The sequence below is a fragment of the Desmodus rotundus genome, chromosome 3 (assembly GCF_022682495.2).
Source record: "Desmodus rotundus isolate HL8 chromosome 3, HLdesRot8A.1, whole genome shotgun sequence".
Classification (NCBI taxonomy): domain Eukaryota; kingdom Metazoa; phylum Chordata; class Mammalia; order Chiroptera; family Phyllostomidae; genus Desmodus; species Desmodus rotundus.
The window spans coordinates 47,147,770-47,170,390 of NC_071389.1; the positions used below are offsets into that span (position 1 = coordinate 47,147,770).

The 22,621-nt window shown below is 35.7% G+C and overlaps 1 protein-coding gene across 1 annotated transcript in view; it reads right to left on the reverse strand.

Annotated features, from left to right (window-relative positions):
• C3H1orf141 (chromosome 3 C1orf141 homolog) overlaps window positions 1-21,987 on the reverse strand; it is a 34,313-nt gene extending 12,326 nt beyond the window's left edge. The window contains exons 1-4 of the mRNA XM_024565338.3: window positions 21,939-21,987; window positions 16,872-16,963; window positions 14,968-15,128; window positions 7,709-7,821 (exon numbers count right to left, since the gene is read on the reverse strand). Coding sequence (XP_024421106.2) covers window positions 7,709-7,821; window positions 14,968-15,128; window positions 16,872-16,946 — 349 coding nt within the window. The 5' untranslated portion in view covers window positions 16,947-16,963; window positions 21,939-21,987. The remainder of the gene's footprint in view (window positions 1-7,708; window positions 7,822-14,967; window positions 15,129-16,871; window positions 16,964-21,938) is intronic.
• Window positions 21,988-22,621: the final 634 nt, after the last annotated feature.

The following is a 22,621-nucleotide window of genomic DNA, read 5'->3' on the forward strand; positions in this document are numbered from 1 at the left end:
AACAATTTGGAACATAAGGAAAAAATAAACATTCAACCAGAATAGAAAGAAGAAACAAGAATTCAAAAAAACAAGAAAAGTATAAGAGGTCTCCATACTTGCCAACCTCTGAATCATAGGGATGCCAGAAGGAGAAGAGGAAGAGCAAGAAATTGAAAAGTTATTTGAAAAAAATAATGAAGCAAAACTTCCCTAATTTGGTGAACAAAATAGACATACAATTCCAGGAAGAACAGAGACCCCAAACAAGATGGACACCAAGAGGAGCACAACAAGACATATCATAATTAAAATGCCAAAGGTTAAAGATCAAGAGAGGATCTTAAAAGCAGCAAGAGGAAAGCACAGAGAGTTACCTACAAAGGAGTTCCCATAAGACTGTTAGCTGATTTCTCAAAAGAAACTTTGAAGGCTAGAAGGGACTGGCAAGAAGTATTCAAAGTGATGAAAAGCAAGGACCTATAACCTTATTCTGATTAGGTTGAAATAAGGGGATACTAGAATCTAGAAACAAAACCAGGAGTGGATGACCCCATGACAATTGCCAAGAGGCTTAAAATTAATGGATCAAATTTAAAACAAGTAGTCACTGGTCTTCCTGAACAATTTCAATAAGAAGACTGGGATGGATTCCACTTAAGCTACATGCTTCTTTTTTTGGAGGCTGCATATCTTAGAGGTAAAGGGCATGAGTCAGACTGCGGGGTTCTTCCTGGTTTTGTCACTTATAGTTTGATCTCAGTCAAGTTGCTTATCTTCTTTATGGCTCTTTTTCTTATCTATAAAATAGGAATAATAATAGTTCTTACTTCACTGGGTTATTGAGGGTGTACATTTTATACATCTATGTATATATAATATACATAAAACACATATTTATTATTATATATGTATGTATAAAACTATTTCTTTGAGCTGCACATATATAGCAATATGTGTATATATTTCTTTGAACGGCGCTTGGCAAACCTAAATGCTATATAAGTGCTTGCTATTATTATCAGGCTACACAAGAAAAAAAAGGCAATTAAATACTCCAGAAAATGATACAAGACACACAGGATCTAAATATGGGAGAAACTAAGACATGGCATTATTTTTGAGTAACTGGTAAAGAATAAGAAAAGAGAGCCTATTTTTTTTTTTTTACCTTGTATCCATTGAAAAGTAACATAATCTGTTGGGAACTTCCCTGCCTGGTTTCAGAAGTTGTAATACCCCATGGCTAACGCTGAGTAAAAAGACCTTGGGACCATAAGCCATTTAGGAGACAAAGCTCATCTTTCTGGTAGGGGTGCTGCCTCTGCCCCCTTTCACTTCACCCTGCTTGGCCGCAGGTGGATGACTGGTTAGCCAATGACTGGTAAGATTCCTCAAAGGAGGGACAACCTAAGACAGGCACAGTCATGAAGGGGCCCTTGGAAGGACTTGGGAGGCTATAGAAAAAGGGGGTGTTGGACCCTCGTCCCTTGGCTTTGACATAGCCTGAGTCCTCATTCTGTCTGCGAGACGTTTCCTAATTTCTTGGCTGCCTTACTTCCCCTCCCTGACTTAAGCCTGAAACAATGCCTTAAGCCTTAAACAATGCTGGAGGTGGGTGCAGCCCTGTGCTGAAAAGGGCAGGTTCTCAGGGCAATCAGGCCTGAGAAAGAATGCATAAAATCTTGTGAAACCTGCTTTGAAACCTTATCATTTAAATTGAAAACCTCAATTTAAATGATAAGGGTCCAAGCATGAAATGAGTTTGTTTCCCCAAAGTTTTATGGTCCTTTAACTATCTGACCCTGACTCAGAATAAACCCTCAGAGTTCTTTGAATGGTATCTATTATTTGATCATTTCTGCCTGGCAATAATTGATGAGCTTTCTATATACGCCCTGTATTCCTATGCAAATTAAGCCAATAAAAGCCTGTCAAGGCAAAGGTTGGGGAGCTCTCCCCTTGAGAGAGTGGCTGTGTTGTCCCTTTTCCTCTACAGGTCTCAGTAGTCCGTGTGAAGTTGTCTAATTTCAGCCACAACGTTGCGGACGCTGCAGGCCGGTGGCCACATCAATAATGTTAACACATTACTTTGTTCTACAATGAATGACAATTTACAATGTCATAATAACATAAGTGTTCTTAATAGAATTTTGGAATTTTAGAATTAACTTATAGACAAAACATAAGGGCTTAATCAGAGTTGCAGACTGAATATAATCATTGATCTCAAAATTGTAAAAGTAAAGATATGTTTGACTTACGGAAAGAGGTATGGAGAAAAGAATAAGACTGCTAAGATTCATCTTATATAAAGGTGAATCAAGAGTTAATGATTAAAGTTAATAGAAAAACATTTTAGATATATTATTTGAAGGTACAAAAGTTAACAATAGAAGCAAAAAAGTAGTTACCTGGTAGAAAAGAGGGAGAGAGGTGAGATATAAAGCAGTGTAAATAAGTTAATTCAAATCTCTTTTAGTGATTCTTCAGTATTTAATGTTTAAAGTTGATAAATAAAAAAACAGTAGTAGAAGCTCATTCTTTAGAACTATAAAGTTATTCATAAGAGGCATTGAAACCTAAAAAGGTTGTACATGGTTGCTACAGAAAAAAAATGGAGCAGAAAGCATAGAAGGACTTTGTGTTCTTATTAGTCTTGTATTATTTATTTTTTTAATTATATGCATACTTTATTTATATTTTTAATTAAAATGTTATATGTTTTGTATAGGATGCTAGTAAATTTATTATGATAAGTAAACTTAATGTGATATTACAATATTTCTTGGGAGATTTTTATTACACATGAACCCAAATAAACCATGTGGTTGAGGACAAAATTAATATTCTGGACAGTGGATCCTGTCAATATTTTTTAAAATTATAAAAAGCAGGAATATGCAAGAAAATTATAGGATGTTATTAATTATGGTCCAAAGTATGTATATCTTTATGTTTCATTATCCATACTGGCAATGTTAATAAATATATTTATATCTAAGACACTCTCTTAAATGACATTCTTTTGCTGATTCTCTGAATTAATTTCTCTAGTTTCCTAGATAAAACCTACTGAATGATATCCAAGGCATGCTGAATGCTCAAGGCTAGTCAGCTGCTTTTCAGTAGGTCCACAAAACTCTGCTCAGTTGATTATCAAGACTCAGTAGTGTTGTTATTGTAATTGCATAGTTTAAATAACTATAGCATGCTCAAAAATGGTGTTGGCAAAACATCAAAAGATTAACAAATAGATGTATATTTTCATATTTTAAATTTAAAAAATATTTAACTTATGCATGTATAGTTTATGATGCCCTATCTTAACCAACTTTATGATAACTGCTAGACCTCATAATATTCAATAAATAATTTTTATTGTACTGATGATGTAACAAATAATATATTATTGTCTCTATTATTTCCATATGTAAAGTTTTCCATAATATCAGAGATAAAATCACTTCAAAATCTTATGCTTTTGAATCCTAACATCCATTTGATTTTGGCATTGGTAGAAGCATATATAAAATCATTTGGGTTAGTCTGAATTGCTATTAAGTAATTATAAACATACAAATTAAACCTACCTCATCTATATCCTTAAGAAAAAGAAAAGGTCTATGAGATCTTGATTTTAGATATTCTTCTACTGGTTCTGAGGAAACAAACCAAACATAAATGATATTTCCATACTATTAGATAACTTTTAATTTAATTTCAATGAATTATTTTCTTTACATGTAGTAAACTTTTTAGAAATGTAGTTTTTCATCTTATTTGCTTACATAAAATTGCTTTTACATTTTTAGAGCTAAAAATATTCTAGAATAATTTGCTTTAAAAGTAAATTTCTACTAACAGAATATAACTTTCAATTACTTACTATAATATGATAAAACTATATCTTGGGAAAAAATGATATTCTAAATAAAATAGAATCATACTTGATAGTCAAAAAAATCTTTTCATGAATTCCTTTGAAAACAGATATACAGGGTCCAGAACAAGTAACTCCTGCTTGTGTGTGGTTTGTAGAGTAACAATATGGGTGTAATAATTTATAGTTTTAATCTGAACATTTCATCTAAAATGTAATATGGTGTGCTTGACTGTAATATTGTTATGTTACAGAATTACATGCTTATGATTTTGTTATCAAAGATTTTGTAATAAAAAAGGGGCATTATTTGTGCCAGACCTTGTATTTATTTCACCCTGAATCCCCTCCAACTGTAATTATGAGTTTTATCAATGTGAATTATCATTTCATGGGTTGTCTTAAAGTTGGCATAATGTAGGGTCAAGCACACAGACTTTGGACTTAGAAGGTCGAGGTGTGGGATCACAACCTACTTTTCGTGTGTGTTAGTTATGTAGCCTTAGGAAAGTCACTTAACCCGTCTGAGCCTTAGTTTTCTCATCTACTAAGTGGAAATGATAGTACTTAATCTTAATATGGATGCTGTGAGGATAATACGATTTTAAAAAAAAGGATGTAACAAACTGAATAGAGTGTATGGTATTCATTCAATGAACAGTTATTTGTTAATCTCACCTACAATATGCCAGGCACTGGTGTTAGATTCTAGAATTGTAATTCCTGCCCAATGATGCATACATTTTAGTGGGTAATACAGAAAATAAACAGTGGAAAAACAAAGGAATAAATAATTATAAATTGAGATATATGCTATGACAGAAATAAACAGATTTTGTTGATTGAGAACAATACAGGGAGGTATAATTTAGATAGGGTAGTTTCTATGTACTGAATGTTTGTATCCCTCCCAAAATGTATACACTGAGGCTCCAATTCTCAATGTGATGGTATTTGGAAGTGGGCCTTTGGGAGGTAATTAGGTTTAGATGAGGTAATGAGGGTGGAGTCCCCATAATGGGATTAATGCCCTTACAAGAAGAGATGGGAGAGAGCTGGAAGAGGGCCTTCATCAGAACCTGACCAGACTGGCACCTCAAACAGACTTCCAACCTCCCCAACTGTGAGAAATAAATATTTGTTGTTTAACCACCCAGGCTATAGTAGATTGTTATAGTAGCCTGAGTTAAGAGAAAAATTGGTACCGAGAAGTGGGATACTGCTGAAACTAATAGCTAAAAATATGGAAGTGGCTTTGGAACTGGGTAATGGGTACAGGCAAAAAGAGTTTTGATGTCCATGCTAGAAAGAGCCAGTATGGCCATGAAGGGATTTTAAAGGCAATTCTGGTGAGAACTAAGAAAGAAAGGGGGGAGCTATAGAGAAAACTTCCCTCTTCTTAGAGAACACATAAAGAATCATGTGCAGAAATGCTGGTAGAAATGTGGATGGGCAAGGCCATGCTGATGAGGTCTTGGACAGAAATGAGGAACATGCTATCAGACAATGGAGAAAAGGCTATCTTTGTTATAAAGTAACAGAGAACTTGGCTGAATTGTGTTTGTGTTGTAGTTTTTTGTGGAAGGTAGAACTTGTGAGCAATGAAATCGAAGAGTTAGCTCAGATTTCTAAGCAGAGTATTGAAGGAGCAGCTTGGTCTCTCCTTACTGATCGTAGTAAAATGTGAGAAGAGCGAAATGGATTTAAGACAAAATTGCTAAGCAAAAAAGAACCAGAACTTAAAAATTTGGAAAATTCTCAGCTTGTCCATATTACAAAAAATGAGAAAGTATGTTCAAAAGAAAATACTAAGGGTAGGAGAGACTGGCTGTTGGAAAGGAGGTTGGTTTTGGTGTGAACCACAGACCTAGTCAGCCACCCCAGCAGAGACACTGCCAGTTTGAATTGAAGTGGATGGAGACGAGATAAAATGAAGGACTACTGGACTTCGTAGGTTTCACAGGATGGGACCATAGACCTATTTGTTGCAAACATGTGCTGTGCTTCAAGACAAGGGAAGAATGACTGTGAAGGCAATTTCCAGACACTCAGGGCCACCTTTTCAGTTTCTAAAGTGGAGGCCACTTTCTCAGTTGCCACAGGCCTGATAGCTTCCACTGAAAGCGTTAGGGTAGGCAGCCTGAAGCCTTGGGGATATGACTCTTACTGGGCAAAGTTGTAGAAATGGGATACCTGCCTAGCAGCGTTCTGGGATGGGGGTGGGGGTGCGGGTTGTGACTCCACCCTGCAGAGCTGTGGTGGCACAACCTCGGCCCCAGTGGGTCCAGAAGAGAGAGCATGGAGCCAAAGAGAATTAGCCTTGAGCCTTAAAATCCCATGAAGTTTGCCTTACTAGGTTTTAGACTTGGTTGAGGCCCATCACCCCTTACTTTGTTTCTATCTCTCTCTTTTAAAATGGGAATGTCTCTCCTATGTCTGGCCCATCTTTGTATTTTGGAAGCACGTAATTTGCTTGGTTTCACAGGTTTACAGCTGGAGACAAATTTTGCTTCAGGATGGAGACTCACCTTGAGTCTCACCTATATTTGATTTAGATGGTATCTAGATGAGACTTAGGAGTTTAGTGATAATGTAAAACTCAGTATGGGAGTAAAATAATTACAGTGTTCTAACATGCTTTTATTGTCCAGAAGGAGGGTAACATTAGATTTTGAAAGAGTGCATATTGTAATTTCTAGTGTAATAATTTAAAGAAAAGAGATTATATCATTTCCAAATTACTAAAGGAGAAAAGTTTAAAATTGTTTTAATTAAATCTTAAAGAAGACATGAGAGAGCAGAAAAAGAAGCATAGAGTCAACAGGAGAGACAAGAAGAACAAATTAAGATGGCAAATTTAAATCCAAAGATTTTGCTAATTATATTAAGTATAAATGGACTAAATGCTCCATTCAAAGACAAAGATTACCAGAATAGATTTTAAAATCTAGCAACTTGATGTTTATAAGAGATAAATCTAGATCATAATGTTATAGAAAGGTGGTAATAAAATAATGGAGAAAGATATACCATACAAATGTTAGCCAAAAGAAAGCTGTGTAACTACTGTAATATTGGATAAGATGAAAATCATTTTAAAATGAAAAAGGTTCGATTCACTAGATATATAATAATTGTAAAATGTTATGCAATTAGTAACATGGCCTAAACTATATTAAAAATATGTAAAGCAAAAATTGACAATTCTATAAATAAGACAGTAAGTTTAAAATTTCTCAGTAATTGACAGAACAAGCAAGCAGAAAAATCAGTAAGGATATAGAAGAGTTAAAAAACACAATGTACAAATTTGTCCTGAAAGATATATACTTACATATATATATATAACACTGCACTGAACAACTGCAGAATATACATTATTTTGAAGCACACATGGGTTATTTATAGCAATTGACCATGTAATGGGTAATAGTGCAAGGGTTAATTAATCACATGACTGAAAAGTAAGATTCTTAAGCAAGATGTCTATACTTGATTGATTAAAAAAAAACAACAAGGGAACTCTTAGGCTTGAACTGAAAGGAAACTCAGAGATTTTCTTTCTAGAAAAATAAATAAACATACAAATATATTCCCAGTTTTTAAATTATATAAATTATATAGTCTAATATTTAACAGCTCTTCCTCTTAAGAAATTCTTTTTTATAGCTCACTAAAATCTTTCACACTGCAGTTATAACCCATACACTTTCAAGCAAATGCTTTCAACAGAGACATCAATTTATCAAGAAACTTTAAAATACAAATTAATAAATACTAAAGTGTATAATAAAAACACTCATTAATAAATCAAAGTAGAAATAAATACATTACACAAAGCATTACCTATTGCTTTGCCCTCTTGATTTCTTATATTTGTTGGCACAAAGTGTGGTCTTAAATTTGATTTTTTTAAATTACTCTTTGTAGGTTCAGGCTTATTTTCATAGGAGACATACCTGGAAGAAATAAAATTAATGCAATTAAAATAATCAGAAAGTTTATAAAACCATTCTAAAAAATAAATATGAAAAATGTGTTGAAGTCCCATTAATAAAGATTTGGATGTTGTTTTATTGATATAGTAAAAAATGTAAAAGATTGGGACTGATTAAGCAGGAGCTAAATATATTAGTGATATTTATTTGAAGTAGAGAGACAGGAAACTGCTGTTGTCATAAAATTGACGGTACCTCAGGAAACCATTGCTCAGGAGCTAATTAACCCTTTTAGAAAAATGTGCTGGAAAATTGTTAAATGAGATACTGGGGCCATTGCCAGACTCGAGACAAAGTGGTGGAACATGGAGTTAGGATCAGTCCAGATACCAGATCACAGCAAATGTAATGTAAACAGGAATTTTTTTCCACAGAATTTTTTAACTCACTATTGATGGTATGTAAGAAAGTTAATGGTATATAATTCATGCTATATATAATATCTAAATGCTTACGATTTTGTCCTCAGACCTCAGACACTCATCCATAGTTGACATCACCCAGTACCACACCTTTAAATATTACCTATAGGCTGATGTTCCCAGATGCATAGTCTAGACCCCAAACTCTTCCCTGAGCTCCAAATTTATACTTCCAACTGCTGCAGGACTTCTGCATTTAGATATATTATAGCCACCTGAAAATTAACATATTGAAAAACAAATTCTTGTTTTCACCTCCTTCCCAATCTGTTCCTTACAGGCTTCCCCATTTCCATTCAACCAGTGGCTTAGGCCCAAAATTTTGCAGTCACCTTTGATTTCTTCCTCTCATTCCCCAACCCCAATCTGTCAGCAAATCTCACTAGATCTTTCTTTGAAATACATTCCAAATCCAACCACTTCTTTCCTTATTACTTCCACTCTAGTTGAAGACCCTTCATCTCTTATCTGAACTACTGTAGGCCTCTAACCTTCTGTCTGCTCTTTGGACTATCACTCTTGCCCCCAACAACCATGGTGACACCTGTAAAATATAATTGTGATTGTCATCTCCCTTCCATTGTTTCCGGTCACACTGAAATAAAATTTAACATTCTCACTGCAAGACAGAAAAATTTCCACCAAATCTCATATTTCTAAGTAAAGGAATTTCCATTGACTGTCCCTCCGGGCCTGTCTCTGTGCCCTTCCACCCACCCCTCACCTCCATGTGGAGGCACAGTAAATTTTCCAGCTGTTTGGTTGAAAAAAGGGAACTTAAGCTCCAACCTAAGGACCTTTGCCCTTGCTCTTCCCGCTGCCTGTAATATTCTTCCCCCAGGTATTGGCAAGTCTAACTCCCTTCGGTCATAGAGAAATCAGTCTCTGTTGTTGTTCTGAGTGCTACCGTATGGGCAATTTTAAGCTCTTCACATATATTAATCCATTTAAGTCCCACGACAACTCTATGGGATACATGTTATTATTATCCCCACTGTAAAAGATGAGGAGACTGAAGCACAAAGAGGTTATATAACTTGCCCAAGGTCGCAGCTAGTAGGAAACAAAACTAGGATATGAACCTGCAACTGGTAAATGCCATCCTCTTAATCTCTATGCCAGGCTCATGTCATGCAGTTTAAGACATGTATTGAATTAAAGGAAGAAGGAATTTAACCAATTAAATTACACTGTAGGCTACAACTGCATTCTCTATCCCTACTTAATTACGTTTTCTGTGTGTAAGTTCATCCTTCTGTCATAAAAATATTTCTAAAAGGAGTATTTTGACAGGTATCAGTGTGAATATTTTTTAGGAAAAAATTCTTCTAATGAGAAGAGTCTATTAAGTCTAAAAATATTCTTTATCTTTCTTGCCTCTAAGTTATTTTCTATTTCTTACTACTTTATTCATGGTAAAATTGCATTTTCACATGATAATTCATTACTGAATGCTCAGCTAATAAAGAAATCACTTCATCTCTCTTTAAAAATTTTTTTGTCTTTCTTTAAAAAAATACATATGTTAAATCAAAGGGAATTTTTAAGAAAGATTTTATTTATTTTTAGAGAGAGGGGAAGGGAGGGAGAAAGAAGGGGAGAGAAACGTCAGAGTGTGGTTGCCTCTCACGCACCCCCTACTGGGGACCTGGCTTACATACAACCCAGGCATGTGCCCTAGACTGAGCATCCAACTGACGACCATTTGGTTTGCAGGCCACGCTCAAGCCACTGAGCCACACCAGCCAGGGAAATTGTTGGAGGAAGTAAACAAGAGGACATGACTGCTGGTTGACAGTTGAGTTGGACCCAGGCAATCGAAGGCTCCTTACCTCCTCCTCTGTCCTTGGAATGTACACTCTGCCTACTGTTCCCACGGTGGGAGCTGTTCCAAAGATATAGCCTTGAGAAAGTAAGGCATCATTGAGGCTATGTGGACTGAGTATGTGACTGAACACAGTTAAGGTTTCTATATAAACTTTTAAAACTCTGTTGGATGAATGCAGAGATCTATTCATCTTGCAATGTCTAAGACAAGCACTGTATGCAAGTTCCCTTTTCTATTAAACTGCTACCTACCCACAAAAATATATACATATACATATAATCAATTATACTATTACAGTTGTCCTAATTTTCTCCCTTTTGTCCCCCTTCACCCAGTACACCCCCATTCCCTCCAGTAATCTCCCCCCTTAGTTCATGTCCATAGCTAATGCATATAAATTTTTTGGCTACACCATTTCCTATATTATTCTTAACAACCCCTTCTATTCTGTACCTACCAATTTGTATTTCTTTATCCCTCTACCTTTTCCCCTATTCTCTCTGTTTCCCCACCCAGCTGATAACCCTCCAAATGATCTCCATATCTATGATTCTGTTCCTGTTCTGCTTGTTTGCTTAGTTTGATTTTTACATTCAGTTGTTGATAGTTGTAAATTTGTTGCCATTTTAATGTTCAGAGTTTTGATCTTCTTTTTCTTAAATAAGTCCCTTAAACATTCACATGACAATGGCTTAGTAATGATGAATTATTTTAGTTTTACTTGGCCTGGGAGGCACTTTACCTACCCTTAAATTCTAAATGATAGCTTGGCTGGATAGAGTAATCTACATTGTAGGTCCTTGCTTTTTATCACTTTGGATACTTCTTGCCAGTTCCTTCTAGTCTGTTTCTTTTGAGAAATCAGTCGATAGTCTTTTGGGAACTCCTTTGTAGGTAACTCTCTGCTTTTCTCTTGCTGCTTTTAAGATTCTCTCTTTAACCTTTGACATTTTAATTATGATGTGTCTTGTTGTGATCCTCTTGGTGTCCATCTTGTTTGGAACTCTCTGTGCTTCCTAGAATTGTATGTCTATTTCCTTCACCAAATTAGGGAAGTTTTCCTTCATTATTTTTTCAAATAAGTTTTCAATTTCTTGCTCTTTCTCTTCTCCTTCCAGCACCCCTATGATTTGAATGTTCATATATTTGAAGTTGTTCCAGAGGCTCCTTAGCCTATCCTTGTTTTTTGGATTCTTTTTTCTTCTTGCTGTTCTGGTTGAATGTTCATTTTTTGTTATGTTCTAAATCCTTGATTTGATTCTTGATTTCAAGAATCACCCTAGGCTGTGTGACCTGGTGTGGGCCTGTGATCCCTTCCTCCTGAGGTATACCTCGTGATTTTTATCCACCACATGTGGATGTGGGACCAGCCCATTCCACATCTCCACATCTCTGTGTCGCTCCCCCCACCTCCAGCCAACCAGTTTGGATGAATGTGACTTCTTTAATTCCTTGGTTGTCTGACTTCAATACAGTTCAATTTTTGACTATTCTGGGTGATTGTTATTTTGTAGTTTAGTTGTAATTTTTGCTGTGGCTGTGCAAAGAGATGAGCCATGTTTACCTATGCCTCCATCTTGACCAGAAGCCTAAATTTTTTTATAACAGTAATTTTTTAAAGGAACTTTTGTTAAAGAGTATGCCCCTTTTGTAAAAGATCCAATTACAAGAAGTTGCAGAGAAGAGTATATTTGGTGTTTATTGAGAAATATTAAAACTATATACAAATTAAAAGCAAAGGACTAACAGATATTTTTGAAAGGTTATAAAGCTCCCTGCTTTTCAGAAAAGTAATCCTAGGAAGACATTTCTAGGTAATAGAGGCTATCACCTTTATCAGTTACCATTTACCCAAGAAAAGTGCAGACATCCAGAGCTAACAATAACATAGAAAAGATGTCTCTGGGAGTCACTGACAAAGAATTTTAATGGTTTTCAATCCTATCTTTATATAAGAATCATCTGGGAGATCTTAAAAATAGTAATGCCTGGGCCGAACTCCAAACCAATTAAAGTAGAATCCAATTATTTTACAACTCCCCAGGTAATACTAATGTGCAGTTGGGTTGGAAATTACTACTCTGAAAGCAAAGCTCAGCTACAAATTAACTTGGGCAGGTTTCATCTGTCAGCTCCAGGTTGAATGTTGCTATGATGTTCAGCATCATAGGAATGGAAAGGAATGGAACAGATGTTGGTATTAGGCAGCATGGTTAGAATGGGACATAAGCTGCAGCAGTGCCTCACAGGGTGGTACCAGGAGCAGCAGCAGCAGCATTACCGGGAAACTTACTAAACATGCAAATTATCAGGCCCCTGCCAAGACCCACTGAATCAAAAACTTGGAAAGTGGTGTGAGTTAGACTGACATCTTTGTTCAGTGTTGCAGTGAGGTTTTGTGAGCACTAATAGAGACTCGTATCTTAGTTATAATTAAAGTAGTTTGTAAGTCCAGGAGCTCCATCCATCTCAAGATTTGGAGGAACTGAATCTATATAATTAAACTGATGTAACCATAACCAGCATATTATTTGTGATATGAAGATAGCAACTTTCTGCCTCATGCTTTGTTATTTAAGCAATCATTCTGTTATGACTAGAAAAGGACTCACTACAAGATGAGTTGCTTCCTGGAAGAGGCAGTTTCTGGAGATAATATGAATTTAGTAAAAAGTCAGATTTTCTGGGGAGCCCTCATTATTTTAAACGACCTCTTTTGCTGTTCAATGATATTTCTAAAATTCAAATCTGAATATGCATTGCCCTGTTTAAACCCGTTAGTAGCCCCATACTGGTTTAGGAGATTGTCCAAAGTTCTTTCCTGGCCTTTGGTGATCTGGCCTTTACTTACCTTTTTAGCTTCGCTTCTTTAGGTCCCTCTCTAGTCTCTACCGCATATCCCATTCAAGTCCAGTGACACTGAACTATTGTTGGTACCTCAAATTAACTAGGCTTTCCTTTGCCTCTCTGTGGCTTTCAGTTTATATTGTTGCCTTGGCCTGGAACACATTTTCCTCTTTTAAATCTTTTGCCTCTTCACTAACTCCCCAGGTTTCATCTGAGCTGCCATCCCCTCTAGAAAACTTTTACAGATCCTCCCATTAGGAATCTCTCTGTAGCAACTGGTGTTTGCCTATTCACTTATCTGAATTCCCCCCTCACACACACTGAACTTTAATACACAGGTATATTCCCCTGTTGCTGCTGTATCTTCAGAGTACAATAGTCACTTAATGAATACTTATAGAAGAAAATCAATAAATGAAAATTAAAATAGTATGTGATAGCAAAGCTATTGTACCAAGATAAGCAAAAGTTATCTGCAAGGATTTTTCATTTGAACTTGGTTTAGAACCCTAGAAACAACAATAAGTTGTATCAGAATGAGAATTATTCAAGTATGAGTAAAATCTAGTATTACATTAAACAGCAACTTACGTCTCATTTCTGGAAATAGAATACTAGGTAGTTTGGATCAGCTATCCTCCTGAGAACAACTAAAAAATGTGGAAAAATGTTAAAATATTTGTTTAAAGACACCTAAGAACTACCTAAAAGCAGTAACAAATTAAGAGGCCAAGAGCCAGGAGAAAAGAGACACTCCAAGAGGTTCTATTGGTTCTACATCTCAGTATTTCTTTTGTCTGGACTCTCTTTACATTTCTGATGCCTAGAAAAATTATATAGCATTATATACATATACAATACCAGTGAAAGACCAAGTATGACTTATCCAGACTATTACTTGCAAGTACACAAAGAAGCTTCCTTAATTTTCTAGGTGGACCTTTTTTTTTCTTGCAGTGTAGACCCTGAGAAAGAAGATACCTACTAAGAAAGACTCCTGGTGGCTAACTGGGCTCAGATTGTAGCAAACAGAGCCTACCAGCTGTTTCTACACAGGGGCCTTTCATGCAGATTGCACATACAGGGAGAAGCCTGCACTGAACTGCCTGACCACACTGTGTTCCTGCCATCTGAGCAGCCCTTACAAAGGAGTTCCCAGAATTGTATTTCAACCAATCAGACTGGAATTTCCCTGTCCAACCAGAGCTGCAGTTATATCCCCATCAGCATCCTCATGGACCAGTCAGAGCAGCTCCATTCTGACCAATCAAGACAGTACCTTTTGGGCCAAGAAAAAAAAAAACGTTTAGGATTTGGCACCTTCATTTGGATGAGGACAGACCAATCAGGGACCAGGAGTAGTGACTTCTCTCTATGTAAGTCAGCTCCCTTCTGGTTCAGAGAGGGCACTTTCCCTTTCTACCAAAGCCTGAAGACTGTTTCCCCCGCTGGAGCTGAAACACTGAAGATGTGTTGCAGAACCAGAGTGGAGAAGAGCACGTGGAGCAGCGCAGCCCAGAGCAGAACTGTCTAGCCAGAAAGGGGGCTCGCCCCAGGGCGCCTTGCCCCAGGGCCGCCTCCCTGTCCCACAGCTATGCTGCTTCACAATAGGTTTATTTGCGCCGAATAAAGTTTCATTCTTCACTGCACACCATACTGGGGTTCCTGTTGGCATCTGAATTGGCGCCAACAACCATCAGTTGACAGCAGTACATTGGCTAAAGTTTGAAATAAATCCTGACATTAATTTGCAGCAATATAATACAGCTCAAGGAAAGTCTTTCTTTAAAAGTTCAGAATTATAATTACTATCTGTAATCAACATGTGCAGTATTATAATAAATAGTCTATACACAAAAATATTCTGGATGCTTATCTAGTATAACATAACCACTATGAAATATACCTTTGTTTGACAAAGCTGACTTTTAATATAGACTGCATAATCTAAGACAAATCTAAATGCCTTAAAACTCCAAATTGAAAGTTTGAGGTAGTTATGATGGTTACCTTTTTGTTTTTTTAATGCCATGTGACTTGTTTTCTGTGCTCTTTGATACTGTCATAGACGTGGATTTAGCAATAATAGCCTCTTCAGATTCCAACTGAAAATCAAATGTTAGGGGTGCAGCAGAAGTCTTTTTCTTTATGAAACCCTGAAGACTGTTATTCTGCAACAAAATATATAAAAACAACTGTAAGCAGGCATTAGAAAACCAGCAGAGCAGGACCACGATCCCTGAGAACAGGGAAACAAATGCGGGAAACCCTACTGCATGTGGCCCAGTGTACTTCCTGGGACAGTCTCCAGGCTGAGGCACCAAGAGGAGGAACTAGATCCAGACCCTGTGGCCTCGACCTTGTGGAATTTCAGAGACAGAGACTGCACCAGCAACTGCACTGTTGGGCATTCACTTCCAAGAAGTGTTTATTCTAAAACCTGTACACAAATATTCATAGCAACTTTATTTTGTCTTATTTTTTTAGCAGCTTTATTTTTAAAAGCAAGATACTACAAACAACCAAATGTCCTTCAATGGGTGAGTGATTGAAACTCTGTATATCCATACTATGTAATACTACTCAGCAATAAAATGCATGTATTATTTATAATAATAAAGCTATTGATTCCTGTAAGATCTTAGATGGACCTCAAGGGCATTATGCTTAGTGAAAAATCAATGTCAAAATATTACATACTGAGTGATGCCATTTATATAAAATTGTCCAAATTACAAAATTACTATAGAGATGGAGATCAGATTAGCCATTGTCAGGGACAGAAATGAGGAATGAGGTGGAGACGTGGGTACAAATACAAGGAGATAACATGAAGGAGTTCCTTTGTGTGGATGGATATGTGCTGTATCTTGATAAAATTGCATGGAACTAAATATACAAATGACCGAATGAATGCAGGTCAAAAATGGTGAAAACTGGCTCAAGTTTGTACTCTGATTAACAGTCATATACCACTGTTGTGGATATCAGTTATGGCTCATACTGGCTTTGATATTGCACAGTTTTACGCCATTACAGATGTGTGTAACCAGCACCACAGTCGAGATACAGCCCTATATAAGGTGTCTCCAGTGGGAGCAACTGGGGGAAAGGCACATGGGGCTTTTTATACTGTCTCTTTAACTTCCTATAAGTCTATAATTATTTCAAAATAAAGTATTTAAAAACTTAAAAGTCGATTTCCAAACTGGTTTACATATTGCTATCTCCTTTTTTGGTCATTAAAAAAGCAAATAGAGGCAATCTACCTTCATAAATATATTCATTCACTTGAGTTCCTCTCTGTGGTGTCTTCCTTGATGTCTCAGACTGTGTGCTCTTCTTATCTATGCCTTATTTGTTCACACTGTTGCATATTTTGCAAGTCTTTGTGTAACCAAATTAAATTGCTCATATGTGTTAAAAACCTGGTTTTTGAGGACTATATTCCTCAGTGAACAATTATTTATTGTTCATTATTCGTCATTTATTGAACTTCATAGGAGTCTTACCTTCTTACTTTAATTTCTATGAACTTTAGTTATTTCTAGTTTGGTAACTGTACCAAATATTCACTTCTTTTTAATAAACCAAGTAAATAAATTTTAATATGTTTAATATACCGATAAGAACAACAGGTGTAGTCACAGTTACTATTTGAGTACCTAGGATTTTTAAAAATCTTAAGCAGATTAAATACATCATAACCTAATATGGTAACTATCTAGAAGTTACCTTATATCTAGTTATTCTTAATAGCACCCCCCTTACATAGATGATTTTTTTCAAATAATATACTTATTTTAAAAAATTAATTTATATCTTCATAATAACAAAAAAATAAAATAATCATTCACATTTGAAATGATGACCTCTTAATAATTAAATTACATTTTAGCTTTTATTTCACAAACCTTTATTCTTCTAGCCGAGAGTATCTTTGCATACTCATTTAGAACATCTAACTTCTCTACAATTTTTTCTGCCATTGTCAGTCAGTACATTCCTATTTAAAAAGGAGAAAAATAAATCTTTAAAACAATTTAAATATATAATTGATTACTTAAGCATAATTTAAAAGACATCTTTATACTACTGTTTTAGGTGAAAAATAAAACTATAAAGATCATTGAGTAAATCATAGAACTGTAGAGGCCCAAGTTTTTTAGACAGAAAGTCTCATGATCAGAACTCCCAGATGTGTGAGGGCCCCAGGCATTTTTAAATGTATGATAAAGATGAGTTGAAGAAAGTTCAAGATTACCAAAGGAGAACCAGACATGACTCATATTTGAAGCATACTTGAAAAATATGCAATTTGATTTATATCTATGGTCTTTTATTATGATATGATTTTAATAAAAGTAAGTGTGAAAAGTTCACATTTATATAATCAACTGCATTAAAAGTGAATTGGGCAATGATCCAAGACTGTTAATATGGCACTTAGAAGGCAATCAGTCACACAGAAGGAACAGCAGCCAAACTGGTGAGGTCCTATTGCCATAATAATAGTTCATATTTTCTAGTTAATTAATATTGCTGAAAATTTCATCTGGGGCCAGGTGATCCATATTAGGTTTGGGGAACTGAATGTTAGACATCAGGATCTAGTCTAATTTATTTCCATTTTCATACCAAAAATATTAAAAGCCACAAAGTACCTTTTTAATGTAATGTAGACTGCTGGGGCAGAGTGGAAGCAAAGATCAGAATACTAACCTAAAGCTCCTTCAAGTTAATTTATTTTTAAAATTGAGTACATGATTATTAATTACATATACTTTTTCTCAGTGAATTGAATGGCTTCCACTGGCATTTAAGTGTAAAAATCATATGGTTCATAGAAAGTATTAAATTAATCAGTTTCTAAAGACCATCAATGTCCATAGTTTTTTCTAGCTCAAAAAAAAAATCTCTGCTGTTTCTCTCATATATTATTCAATCAATATCACACAAAGATGATGATACATGAAAAGACAAGGATTTAGGGTCCTATTTCAAAAGCTCACATTATTTTTTTATTAACTTGGTTTCTTTTAGCTCGTTTTTCCTTCACCATATATTGCCCTGGGGGTAAATTCCTGGTGCTCTGATAGTGCCTTCCCATTCCAGCATGCTCTCTGCCATTCTGCTATATCCAGATACCCCACTTCCATCCCATGATGTAATTCTATGTGACAAAGAACTTTTCTGGGCCAGGAGGCCATAGCAGGATAGCACACTCTATTATAAACCACATAACCTTAGGTTGCGGGTCAGAAGGCGAGATGCAGGAAGAGTGTTCGCACAGTGTGACTGCCTCAGACTCTCTGGGTCTCCTACAGGAGAGTAGGGGACAGGTTTTGGAAGAATGTAGATTATCTGAACATTATACGTAGTTGTCTTTTCAGACCCAGGACCCAGTCCTCTCATATATTCTAAAAACAACTAAAGGAATTTTAGTTTCTGTGTTTCCCTTAAACATATATGAGTTTAGAGATGTTGACAAAGATCCTAAATTTTTCACTAGTTTCTTTATTGGGGACAAAAAGTTCCATTTTTCAGTGAGAGACAGAATGGTATATGACTGGAAGAACAAGCATATCAAAGTGAATGAGTTCCCAGTTTGGGGAAGGTATAAATTATATTAGAAACAACTGGGACACACTGTTTACTTATGAGGGAGAAACAGAAGGCAGGTGTTTTTAAAGAGTATGAGGTCCTAAACCTCTTATTTCAATGAACCAGACATTTTAATACGCAACACATCGTCCCATTTCACACACATACACACACACACACAGAGTTATGATTGTATGTTCTTGATTTAAACTTATTTTGCTATGAGTAAATTATTTAGCTATCATAAGATTTCTGAAAAATCACTGTGCATATCATGAATTTCTTTTGAAGTGAGAAAAACCAACCAATTATTTTTAAGGGTCAATGACAACTTTATGAATACTAAATGTGACAGTTTATAAAATTGACAGGATGTTATTAGTTTTAGTTTTACGGTTTTATTTTCATATTCTGGAACCACTACCTTTTTTTTTTTAGTTTTTGAATGTTTTCATAGGTTTCTGACAACGTGTCTGTAGTTCCTAACGGATGAATGGCCCTAAAAGAAAGTGGAGATGAGGAAATCCCATAGACTATCTCTTTTGCTTTTATCATTATACCAAGGGTACCAAGGGCCTAGCTTGTGTTTCTTCAAATAAATGCTGAGAGCAAAGGAACATCAGGTCCAATATGATGGTGTATCCAAACTGTTTTGCATGAAGTAAAAACTAATCCTTTAATGCAAAATGTATCAAGACTATGTTAAACGTTCCTCAGTAAGGTCTTATGTATTTCAGTCTTCTCTTGATGAAATCTCTAATTTTAATGTCTACTTTAAACCAGCATATTTCATACTTTGATTTCACTTTCTATTTCTATGGGCATATATTTTACTTCATTCATTCTATTCTTGTGAGCATATATTATCATTTAAAGGTGAACATTTATTTGTTTGTTTGGCTACTAGGTACCTAAATATATTGAATATTATATGAAAGACATTGTACTAGGCATTCTATCAAATTTACTGAGGAAGTTGTTACCTGGCAGACAATTTTCTTTGTGACCCCCATCTTCCTAGGCAAGGCAGATGGCCTCTTCCATTTCACTAAGAAAATAGCAACTATCAGGAAAGAACTTCTTTGACTTCTACTTCTAATACCAAAGTCTCATTTGTGTCCATTCCCACCTTGCCTATATTTTAATTTTAATGGAAGTGTTGTCTTTCTCAACCAAAGTTAATCCCTGCCAATATACTTTAGATTCTTCTAACTCTGGCCTCCTTAAAGAGTTACTTTCATTGGTTATCTTCTCTCCTATAAGGTTCATCTCTTTTCATCACTGATTTCTTGTCCCTAGCATGCTCAAGTCTCTTCTATTAAAAAAAAAAATTCTTGCCCTGGCTGGTGTGGCTCAGTGGGGTGAGCATCAGCCTGTGAACCGAGGCATCATCGGTTAGATTCCCAGTCAGGGAACATGCCTGTGTTGTGGGCCAGGTACCTGGTTGGGGGCATGTGAGAGACAACTGATCGATGTTTCTCTCACATATCGATGTTTCTCTCCCTCTTTCTCCTTCCCTTCTCTCTAAAATATAAAAATCTAGAATAAAAAAATTCTTTCCCTGACCCTACGAGCCATTATTCTTGCTCATCTTCCCTTTATTGCCAAATTTCTTAATAGCAGCTTATACTTGGGCTTTCTAATTTCTTACACGCCTTCTCCTTTTCAACCTTCCATCATCATTCCTCCTAAACTATACACTAAATCTGCTCTCATAGGTCACCAGGGTCACCATCTTATATATTAGTAGATACTTTTCTGTTCTTATTTACCCTACTTGAATGTTCACAACTTTTGCTAATGTTGACAACTCCTTTCTATAGATCTCCCCTCTTTTGGTTTCTGTGACAATAGTCACATTTTCTTACCTTCTCTGAAGAGTCCTTGTCAGTGTCTTCAATTTGCTCTTCTTCCTTAGCTCACTTCCTAAATACTAGTGTTCCTAAATGCTCAGCCATCTCTTTCATCATTCTATATATTCTTTCAGGATGACCACCCAAACCCAATGGCTTCATCTACCACCATCTATTTCCAAACATAATCTCTCTTCTGAGTTCCAAACCTATATACCTAGTTCAATCCGGATTTCCCACAAGTAGCCCAAATGTAGGTCTAAAAGTATACCCATTGTTCATCTCCCTCAGCCAAAAATCTCTTTTGACATTTGTTATCAAATTTATTATCTCTTAGGCATCTAGCCCATAAACTTAGAAGTTGTCATGATTGTCAATCCTAGTTACATTGCAGAATGAACTCAAAGACTTTCAGATAATACAGATTCCCAGATGCCACCCCAGGCCCCAAATCAGGATTTATAGGGGTGAAGACTAGGGCTGTATATTTTTAAAGCCATTATAATGCAGTTGTTCCCCAAACTAGGATTTGGCCAACACTCTCCTGGAAAACTCCCTCTTACCCCTTCCTAAACATACATAATCACTTTCTCTTGTATATAATACATCAAACATATCTATTTACATTAGTTTTTCTCCTCTTATCCATTCACATTGCTATTGCCTCAGTTTAGGATTCCATAACTTGTTACCTGGTTTATTGCAATAGTTTAAAAATATATCTATACATTTGATCCATTCTATCCTTCACGTTCGTCTGAATTACTTTTTTTAAAATACCTTCACATGTCTCTCTGATTAAAGCTTCAACCCCTACCTACAGTATTCAGAACAAAGGCCAAGCTCCTTGATTTATTTTTCAAGTCTCATAATTTTGCCCCTAAGTCTTTAACCTCACCTGCCTCTTCCTCTTGTATACCTGATATTCTAGTCTTAATGAACAATCTGCAGTTCCTCAAATGTGTTATGTTTTCCTTCACTGTTGTTTTTGTCTTGGCCATTCCCTCTGCCTACAATGCTGTATGTAAGTCCTATTTATCCTTCAAGACCTAACATAAGTATAACACTTTCATTGGGAAATTTTCCCTCATACACTGATTTAAATGTCCAGTGTCTGTGCTCACATAATAGGCTATGTATACTGCTATTCTAGAATTTATCACACTCTACTGAAGCATTTCATATACTTGTTTTATTCCCCCTCTATACTATGTGTTTTTTGAAGGCAGAAACCACATCTAATTAATCTTTGCATCCCTAATACCTAACAACCTGAATAATTAATTAACTATTAGCAATAAAGGAAATGGACACTTGTAAGTGCTATGATTGCTTTTAGCTTGCATTTACATTTATGAGAATAAACAAATCTTTGACAGAGTCCTGTTGAGGTCCTTCTAGATCAAACCACACTATTAAAAAACATTACTTTCTCTCCCATCATCAAACAGCATATGTACCGGTTAGGAACATAAAGTCTGAAGTCAGGATACCTGGTTTTGAATCCTTGGCTCTGCTACTTACCAGCTGTGTAACTGTGGGCTAATTGCTTAACCTCTCTGTTGCCCCATCTGTAAAATGGGAATAATAAAAGTACCTATCTTTATGGGGTTGTTATGAGGTTTGAGTAAACGTAAATGACATATAAATGTTTGGCAAATAAAAGAAATAAATACAAGTAATGATATACTTACCAGTTAGGGATAAGATATCTGAGATTATCTATAAGGGCTCCAAAATACATGTTCTCCATCTGTATGTCATTTTGGTTTTGTCTGCCATACCTGCCACCATGCAATCGCCAATGGTGTCCATGTATATGATGGCCTACTTGCTTCTTTCACAGTATATTTCTTCAATTACTCTAAATCCTTGCAACTTTGGGAAACTATGAGAATTTATTCAGCAAGTCAATATCTTCTATTTTAATATGGCAATTCAGTATCTTCTGTACCATGTCATTTGATTATCTTGTTTCCTTTCCTTCTTTAATTTTCCCATAGTTTTACTTCTTAATTGTCTATTAAATTCTTATTCTAAGTGAACAGAAACTAAAACTCATTCTCCTATAGAATACAAGTATAGGTCTCCTATTTAGGGAGACTACCCTGGTAAGCATTACTATGTCTCCATACTGGAAATTCATCAAAAAACCAAAATTAGTTTGTGCTCTAGTAAATAGATCTAATTATCCCCATTGCAAATGA